Source organism: Lactuca saligna, chromosome 4 (assembly GCF_052625555.1).
Source record: "Lactuca saligna cultivar CGN05327 chromosome 4, ASM5262555v1, whole genome shotgun sequence".
Classification (NCBI taxonomy): domain Eukaryota; kingdom Viridiplantae; phylum Streptophyta; class Magnoliopsida; order Asterales; family Asteraceae; genus Lactuca; species Lactuca saligna.
The window spans coordinates 313841454-313851411 of NC_136420.1; the positions used below are offsets into that span (position 1 = coordinate 313841454).

Genomic DNA, 9958 nt, shown 5'->3' on the forward strand with positions numbered 1-9958 from the left:
CTTAAATATAATTTTATTTTTTAACATAGTTTTCTCAATGCAATCATTAATGATAAAAAAATTGAATATCGCCATTCATCTCTTTATCAAACAATTTATTGTCAAAACACAAAAATAAATATTTATTGACGCTCTTTCTTGGCGTCAAATAATTATCCTTTATAATTTGTTTTACATATTTTATAAATATATCATTTTATGTATAAAGTAGTTTTTAGAAATTTATAAATAATTGGTGTGGTTTTCAATTTTTAATTTATTATGTTATATGTTTATTTATTTTTATTATATTTCTGTTATATTTAATTTTTCATATATCAATATTATTTCAATGATTGATTGTGTTTTTTACACTCTATTCAAATTTATATGATGATCTATAAAACATAATTATATTAAATATCTTCACATACATAACATATACCACATATTCCAATAAAAGTATATATTAATTTTAAATAATCAATACAAAAGTTTAAAAAAAAACATATATTTTATTAACTTAATAAAATTTAATAAATTGTTTATCTGTAATTTTCAGGGGTTGTAACTTGTAACCTAATAAAAAAAATTAAACACGAAATAATTAGGAAAATATTGTTTTTCTCCCTAAATCGTCGTTCCACTTAATGAGTGATACATATGACTAGGCAACCGAGGCTCTAATACAGCAACTAACGGGAACTTTCTTTTTGTAGATAGTCCATACACCTCCTCCATTTTTATATCTTCACATCTCATATTTTCAGGCAACTTCCAGTTAAACCCATGCAACATGTTTCCCAATAGTGACCTCATCATCTTTAACCCTAGTCTATAGCCAGGGCACATCCTTCTACCCGAACTAAACGGCAATAACTCAAAATGTTGCCCTTTTACATCTATATCGCTACCCAAAAATCTCTCTGGTCTGAAACTGTCCACGTCATCCCAAACAACCGAATCCCTTCCAATACTCCATGTGTTGACAAAAACTATTGTGCCTTTTACGATGTCGTATCTGTCCACTTTGCAATCTTCAAGTGCTAAATGCGGTGCTAGTAATACCCCCGGTGGGTGCAGCCTCATGGTTTCCTTTAGAATTAAATCGATGAAAGGTAGGTTTGTGAAGTCAGTCTCTTGGACCCATCTCTCTTTACCAATCACCCTATCGAGCTCTTCGGTTGCCTTTTTTATTAGATGAGGTTGTTTAATAAGTTCGCTCATTGCCCATTCTATAGTTGTTGTAGTTGTATCAGTTGCACCCACAATCAAATCCTGTAACAATTAAAAAGTTTCATGTTACTTTAAGATTTTACTTAAACAGGCTATGATCTAAAATCTCAATCTTAATAAAAGAATCATCATTTCTCATGTGTCCTTTTCTACATCCATTCTCCTTTAAACTGATTTGACTATATTGTCCTTGATTCAATTTCGGCCAACATTTATTTTCCGCTCAATTGTGTATCCCACACACATCCATCATATAAAATCCCAATAAATCTTGAAATCACAAGAAATCAGAAACATATTATATAATATAATTTCCTTCTAAATCACAACAAACTTTTTTTCTTTCTTATAAAAAAACACAACTCCTTAATCTAATCTTATACAAAATTGAAGGAGTTAGTTTTTTTTTTCTAAGAAATCCTTTCTATATCGTTTCACCGCCTACTGCCACCTTCGTCACCTCTGATTGTTGCACTGATCTAGGTTTCTCTTTATGGAAAAATTTACTTTTATTTGAAGTGAACATTCGTACTAAATTCATCATTCCAAGTGCTTAGTTACTCAAAATTTCATGTTCTCTTGCCTTGCTTTAACCATTGGGAAGTGAAAATCAGGTTTTATTTTCCTTTTAATCAATATTTATATGTCTTAGTCAGATCATGGGCAACTGAATTTGTTGAAGGGGCATAAAGATTAACATTGTGACTGCTATTTCATGGCAATTGTATTTCAAATTCTTGATTCCATAATTACTCTCATAGGCATGCTTTTAGTTTTAGACTATATTTTTAATTTGCAATTAATATTTTTAAAATTTTGTTAATTATTTTCTTTTTGTTATGTATTCCTTTGATACATGTGTGTGGTTGTTGAACGATATAATTATTTTTTTATTTGTAATTTACCTTTATATATGTTACACAACGACTATTTTTGTAATATTGAAAAAGTTTTCCATTTATAGCATTGTATTCAAATCTACAATGATTTAATGTGTTTCTTGGTGCTTGAGTGTAACGATTATATCAATGTACTTTTAAAGTATAATGCTATAATTAGGAATCAATCGTCTACAAATGTAGAAAAATATTGAACTAAATAGTATGGCAACAAAAGATGTCTTTGTGTGTTAAGGAAAAAAAAAATATATTCAATGTGTGCTATTGTGTAAAACAATAGTTGAGATGATGCATGAACCTATCTTCTAACTCCTAACGGTTAGCTTAATTTCACCGATCCTTAAATATAATTTTATTTTTTAACATAGTTTTCTCAATGCAATCATTAATGATAAAAAAATTGAATATCGCCATTCATCTCTTTATCAAACAATTTATTGTCAAAACACAAAAATAAATATTTATTGACGCTCTTTCTTGGCGTCAAATAATTATCCTTTATAATTTGTTTTACATATTTTATAAATATATCATTTTATGTATAAAGTAGTTTTTAGAAATTTATAAATAATTGGTGTGGTTTTCAATTTTTAATTTATTATGTTATATGTTTATTTATTTTTATTATATTTCTGTTATATTTAATTTTTCATATATCAATATTATTTCAATGATTGATTGTGTTTTTTACACTCTATTCAAATTTATATGATGATCTATAAAACATAATTATATTAAATATCTTCACATACATAACATATACCACATATTCCAATAAAAGTATATATTAATTTTAAATAATCAATACAAAAGTTTAAAAAAAAACATATATTTTATTAACTTAATAAAATTTAATAAATTGTTTATCTGTAATTTTCAGGGGTTGTAACTTGTAACCTAATAAAAAAAATTAAACACGAAATAATTAGGAAAATATTGTTTTTCTCCCTAAATCGTCGTTCCACTTAATGAGTGATACATATGACTAGGCAACCGAGGCTCTAATACAGCAACTAACGGGAACTTTCTTTTTGTAGATAGTCCATACACCTCCTCCATTTTTATATCTTCACATCTCATATTTTCAGGCAACTTCCAGTTAAACCCATGCAACATGTTTCCCAATAGTGACCTCATCATCTTTAACCCTAGTCTATAGCCAGGGCACATCCTTCTACCCGAACTAAACGGCAATAACTCAAAATGTTGCCCTTTTACATCTATATCGCTACCCAAAAATCTCTCTGGTCTGAAACTGTCCACGTCATCCCAAACAACCGAATCCCTTCCAATACTCCATGTGTTGACAAAAACTATTGTGCCTTTTACGATGTCGTATCTGTCCACTTTGCAATCTTCAAGTGCTAAATGCGGTGCTAGTAATACCCCCGGTGGGTGCAGCCTCATGGTTTCCTTTAGAATTAAATCGATGAAAGGTAGGTTTGTGAAGTCAGTCTCTTGGACCCATCTCTCTTTACCAATCACCCTATCGAGCTCTTCGGTTGCCTTTTTTATTAGATGAGGTTGTTTAATAAGTTCGCTCATTGCCCATTCTATAGTTGTTGTAGTTGTATCAGTTGCACCCACAATCAAATCCTGTAACAATTAAAAAGTTTCATGTTACTTTAAGATTTTACTTAAACAGGCTATGATCTAAAATACATTAATATATTATGTATATGTACGTTGTTATCTATTAATAATGATTTCAATACATGAAATTCATCGATTTATTGTAGTCCAATAGACGAAATTTATATAATATACGGGATATATACCTGCGTAAGCCCCTTGACAGCGTCAATATTGAGCTTGACTTCAAGATTAGGATCCTCTGCCAACTTCAAAAGCACATCAACCACATCTCTCGCTACAAAACCCTCCTTTTCATCTTTCATCCTACCCCTATGCTCGTTAAAAACATGTTCATATAACCTATCAAATCTCTTGCTTAAAGCCTTCATCCTCTTTACATAACCTTGCAAATCCATAAACCCCATCCAAGGGATCCAATCCCCAAGATTAAAAGCTGCGTTCAACACGGAGAACTCATCCAACATTTCTTGAAATTCTTCGAGTGTCAAGCTTTCCTTATTGTCTTTTGATTCGCTGAAGTACTTACGACCCAATACAGTCCTGCTAATCTGACATAGAATCATGCGCAATACATGTTCTTTTAGAATGATCGGATCTCCAGACAATGCATGTAAACCGGATAGGAAATCATGTGTTTCTTGAACACGAATGTATTCGGAGGAATCAAGTCTTTTTGGGCTAAAAACCTCGTTAAGGTAGATTTTCCTACCTTGCTTCCAGTGGTCCGTAGATGGAGCGAATAAAATGTCTTGGTAGTTATAGCTGGTATACTTTCCGGCTGCAGTCAACGGCCTGGAAGCGAAAATATGGTCATGGGTTTTCAAGAACAGCTTTGCCATATCTGGGGATGATGCTATTACAACTGGGAATGATCCAAACTTGAGGTACATTAGTTTGCCATATGTTTGGGATAAATTGTGGAGAGACTGGTGGGGGAGAGAGCCGATTAGATTAAGGTTGCCGATGAGAGGCCATGGTCGAGGACCTGGTGGAAGGTTTTTTCTAGTTCCATTGGGGTAGTTCAAGAGTTTAAAAATAAGGAGGAAGATTGCAGTAGCTAAAAGAATCCAAGAAAGAGACTCCATATGTAGATGAAGGGTGAAGGTGGATATATTGGATAATGTGTTTTGGCGTTGGGGTATTTATAACGCAATATTCGCACTTGTGGCCATATCTGCTTTTTATTTTTGGTATTTTACACAAAAGAAAAGTAATATGAATTGAATTCCTGCATAAGAGCAGTGGAAGTGTTGACGCTTGAAGCATAACGGGTTTGTACTGTTGCACATACACAATTTTTTTTTTTTTTTAAAGAGTAATATATATATATATATATATATATATATATATATATATATATATATATATATATATATATATATATATATATATATATATATATATATATATGCAGCACTTAGCAAGAAGCTAAGGTGCAAAGTACAGAAATACAAAAGATCCGAATTATATATTAGAATGAAAATGAGAAAATGGGGAAATACTCCATTCCACCCAACTCCCGCACCCAAAACTACTTCTATGTTTGCACAAATAAATAGGAGAGGGAAATAACATTCGCGAACACCTCTTGCAAGTTAACAATTAACTAAAAGATTGTCGGCTGTTTCAAGGTTCAATGTTACATAGCTTGCATAGATGATTAGTTATTGATGTGCCTCTTTCTACTAGTGATGTGGCAACAGGAATTCGATAGAGCATAGCCCTCCAAATGAAGCACCTGATTTTTAATGGCACCATTTTGTCCGAGGAGATTAAGGGACCCCGATATGGGTGAATTTTAGCATCATATGAATTTCCTCATCGTGTTCACAGTAAAACGGTCATCCAGATTTAACATAAATCTAAAAGCGAAAGGGGACTGTGGGGGAATGTAGATCGAACCAATACATAAATATAGTTGCCATAACTCGTATAGAGTTATCGCATCGTTTGGGTCTTGTATCCAATCCCAAGTGAAGCCATTGGACGACATCTGATCTTCCAACCTGCAACACTTGACCTTTTCCCTATTGTAAAGATCTGGGAATCGCTCTTGTAAAGGGGAGTTTCCACACTAGATATCCTTCCAAAAAAGAATATTCGATCCGCCACCAGGAATCAATCTAAATATCGTATTCCAATCCATATTTATCTCTTTAATGTGTCGAATTGCCTTGTATATATTGCGCCAAACTCCAATTGATGTTTTCCTAGCGATGTACGTGGTCGGTTTCCTTTTTAGATTGTGGATGCTAACGATTGCCCTCCTCCATAGTTGATCTTCGTCATTTTGTAGCCTCCACCACCATTTAGTGAGTAGAGCTAGGTTTTGTGCCTTAATAGAACTGACTCCAAGACCACCGTCCTTTTTTCCTGCAATAACCTAGGACCAATCCACCCAGTGTATCTTGCTTTTATCTTGATTCCCACCCCATAAAAATCTACGCCTTATTTTTTCAAGGATGTCAATAATGCCCTGTGGTACTTTGAACAAAAACATATAATACGTAGTAAGGCTATTTAGGACCGATTTTATTAAGGTGAGGCGTCCCCTAAATGAAAGGCATTGGTGAAACGACCCAAAAATACGACCCGGAAATTTTTGTTTTTAATATAATCAAAACTGTAATCAGAGTATCATATAAATAAACCATGCGTGATATGTCCCAAAATATAATAAAGTACTGTGCGGAAACTGTATCATACTACATCAAATCAAACAACTAAATCAATCCCAGACTAATGCTGAGGCGGTGGTGTGTGCGATGCCGTCACCCCGAGCTCTTCCCTTTGCTTGCGGAAGTACCTGAAACCAAAACTGAAACTGTAAGCACGAAGCTTAGTGAGCTCCCCCAAATTACCACACACCATACAAAAACATATAAACACATATTGGGCCTTGCCCACTGCATCGGGCCGAGGCCCGGAAACTGCATCGGACCGAAGTCCGGAACTGACTGGGACCTTGTCCCCTGCATCGGACCAAAGTCCGGAACTAACTGCATCGGACCGGAGTCCGGAACTGACTGCATCGGACCGAAGTCCGGAACTGACTGGGACCGTGTCCCCTGCATCGGACCGAAGTCCGGAACTGACTGAGCATAGCATAGCATATCATAACAATTATACTGCATACTGCATCGGGCCGTAGCCCGGAACATAAACACATAACACATAGCGCATAAATCATGTCTGAACCACGAAGGCATCAAACATACTAACTACTACATCGGACCGAAGTCCGGAACTACTACTAACTGGACGGGCCGGCATTGTGGCCTTAGACCCGTCCCTACTGGAAGGAAACTCACCTCGTAAGCTAGCGGATGAGTGTGTGGCACAGAAAGCTAACGGCTGCTGCTCCTGAATCTCCTCGGCTACAAATCCATAAACACACTCAATCAATCACTAACACTACACTCGGGGTAAAATGACTCTTTTACCCTTGGTCAAAGTCAACTTACTCAGGGCTGACTCGCCGAGTCGGGATACCCAACTCGCCGAGTCCTAGACTCTCCTCTCAACTCTTACACGCTGATACTCGTCGAGTGTGGCATCGACTCGACGAGTACCCTCTGGATCCAAGAACTCAGATGATCTTCATCCGACTCGCCGAGTCGGATGAACAGACTCGACGAGTTGTTCTTGATCCCCAAGAAGATTTCCTTGGACTCGCCGAGTTGTATGAACAAACTCGCCGAGTCCCTCCATCACTGAGTCTACTCTCAACTCGCTGAGTCCACTCCCTAACTCACCTCGTCCACTCGACACTGATGAAACTGAAGAACTCGGGACTCGCGACCTGACTCGTCGAGTCGTTCTTCCGACTCGCCGAGTCGCCGCCATGCAACAGATTTTTACTCGATTTCTCTTGAATCCAACACATGCAAATGATAGATCTGGGTCCAATAAGCTGTGTTACCACGTAAAGTTTCCAACTTTACGTGCACAACCTCAATGAATAAGGGATATAAGGCTAAAAGATGCACAACAAGAGTAGATCCATGGCTAATATGCAATGTAACTTCAAAAAGACAGTAGATCTGGGCTCTACAATACCCCAACACTCAGATCCAAAGGTATTTCGACTTATTTAGACATTCATGCAAACATAAAGCTTGGAACAAACATCAAATAGCTCTTAAAAGAGCTCTAATGGAAGTTTAAGCATATAATCAGAAGGGAACTCCGAAATTACCCCAATAAACTCAGATTTGACCTTGGATCTTTGCACTACAACTCGTTTCCTTGCTTCCTTCTTCTTCTCCTTCTTCACACCTTCACAAAAATGGCACTAAATCACTTATAAACTCTCAAGGGAGGATTAGGGTTTCTCACAGAGCTCTCAGGGTGAAAGTGGCGAGAATGAGGCTATAATGTGGTTTAAATAGTGGGCAAACCCGGGGATTTAGGGTTTCACCCAGACGGACGGACTCGCCGAGTCCGGGATATGGACTCGCCGAGTCGCCGGCTCCCGCGTGCACAAAATGCGCGACCCAACTCGGCGAGTCAGGCTAGAACTCGCCGAGTCCCTCTTGAAAACTTAGACAATTGACAATTTATTAACATACCGAAAACGGGTCGTTACAATTGGTCTTCCAGGTGGATAATTTGGACTTGAATTTATCAATTACAGGCTACCAGTTTTTCTTTAAAGACATATTTGCACCAACTGGAACCTCCAGATAGGTAAATGGGAAAGCTCCTTCCAAACATCCCAAGACTCTTGCCATTCGTTGAGTCTCCTGAGAAGATACTCCTATACCGAAAAGTTTGGACTTGAGGAAGCTTACTTTGAGCCCGGAAGAAATATCAAAACATTTAAGAATACAAGAAAAATTCTTGACGCTTTCGTTGCACCATTCACCGACAAAAATTGCGTCGTCTGCATAAAACATGTGAGAAATCAATGGTCCTTCTTTTGAAAGTTTGATACCTTTGATTAACGAGTTCCTACAAGCACTATTGATTGCCACATGTAGACCCTCCATCACGATGATGAAGACAAATGGCGATAGAGGGAAACCCTGTCGTACGCCTCGGGAGATGGGAAATTCATTTGTTGGGGATCCGTTGACAAGCACTAATGACATTGATGATGTAAGGCAACCCCTAATCCATGTTCTCCATTTGATGTCGAAACCCATTTGCAACATAATTGATGTAATTCCAGTTAATACAATTGAATGCCTTTTCGAAATCAATTTTAAGGAGAAATAATTTGTTCTTAAACTACCTGGCCAACGAAACCATTTCATTAATGACAAGTGGGGCATGAAGAATGTTCCAAACAGGAACGAATGCTGATTGAACATCACTAATCACAGATCCAATAACTGATTTTAATCTCGTGGCAAGGATCTTAGTAATGATCTTATACATACTCCCAATGAGGCTGATACGTCTGTAATATGCTAGTGAAATCGGGTCCCTGACCTTTGGAACTAAAGAAATAAAAGAATAATTGCATCCCTTTGCCAAAGATGCATGATGTTCGAAATGATTAGCAAAGTTGATAATATCACCTGGCATTATGTCCATAATCCTTAATCCATGCATGGAACTAAGGCCATAAGCCCATAACCCAAACAAAAGCCTAACACTATAATGTCCATAATCCAATCAATGGCCCAATTTTCTAAACTGGGCCAAAACCTCAACGTGATTCTTGCCATGAGGCCCAATCATTCTTTCCAGTCCAATACACTTCATATTCTGATGGCCCAACAGTGCCCAAAACAACAAGCGCACAAGATGGCCCAAACCGAAGCCAAAAAAACCAAAATCCCATTATGCTGAGTACACATGGCGTACTCAGCTTGTACGCTAAGCGTTTTGGCTAAAGGGATTCTACGTTGCGCGTACAGGCTTGTACACCCAACGTATTCCTGCTGTTGACCAACTCTCAATCCTAGCTCTTAATCCATTAAGACAAGAAGTCTAAAACCTCAAAAAATTTTAATGTAAGTGACTTGGCCCATAAAGTCGAATGCTTTAAGCCTTTGCATGGCTTAATGAATCCCAAACACCAAAGATGAATTCCAAAAGTTCAAAATCACTCCCATAATGTCTTAGAACTTCTTAATTCCTTAAGACCTCAGTCCAAATTTCCAGATCTATTTCAAAGGACTTCTTAAGTCATAAAGTTTCCAACTTTATGACTTAGCATAACTCAATGGGGCCTAAATCTAAAACCTAAGTTCCAAACTTCGTCAAATGAATACCAAATCATGCATGGAAGTTTTATA

General features: G+C 36.6%; 2 protein-coding genes across 2 annotated transcripts; both read right to left on the reverse strand.

Moving 5' to 3' along the window:
* Positions 1–480: 480 nt before the first annotated feature.
* On the reverse strand, positions 481–1263 carry LOC145040874 (trimethyltridecatetraene synthase-like; the record flags this gene model as incomplete). The annotated part of the gene is made up of 1 exon (XM_078988764.1): positions 481–1263. A coding segment is annotated over one exon (654 nt), but the record flags the coding sequence as incomplete, so codon positions are not given.
* A 1670-nt stretch (positions 1264–2933) lies between these two features.
* LOC145043996 (trimethyltridecatetraene synthase-like) lies at positions 2934–4816 on the reverse strand. Its single transcript, XM_078992800.1, has 2 exons — positions 3893–4816; positions 2934–3710 (listed from the first exon to the last, which is right to left on the reverse strand). The coding sequence occupies exons 1-2, from the start codon at positions 4793–4795 to the stop codon at positions 3063–3065; spliced, it is 1551 nt and encodes a 516-aa protein (XP_078848926.1). The 5' UTR covers positions 4796–4816; the 3' UTR covers positions 2934–3062.
* Positions 4817–9958: the final 5142 nt, after the last annotated feature.

Excerpts from the sequence above, each read along its gene's own strand:
- LOC145043996 (XM_078992800.1), bottom strand. The coding sequence starts at position 4,795 with ATGGAGTCTCTTTCTTGGATTCTTTTAGCTACTGCAATCTTCCTCCTT. Across the intron at positions 3,711-3,892 it reads CTGTCAAGGGGCTTACGCAG|GATTTGATTGTGGGTGCAAC; the intron begins GTATATATCCCG and ends TAATTGTTACAG.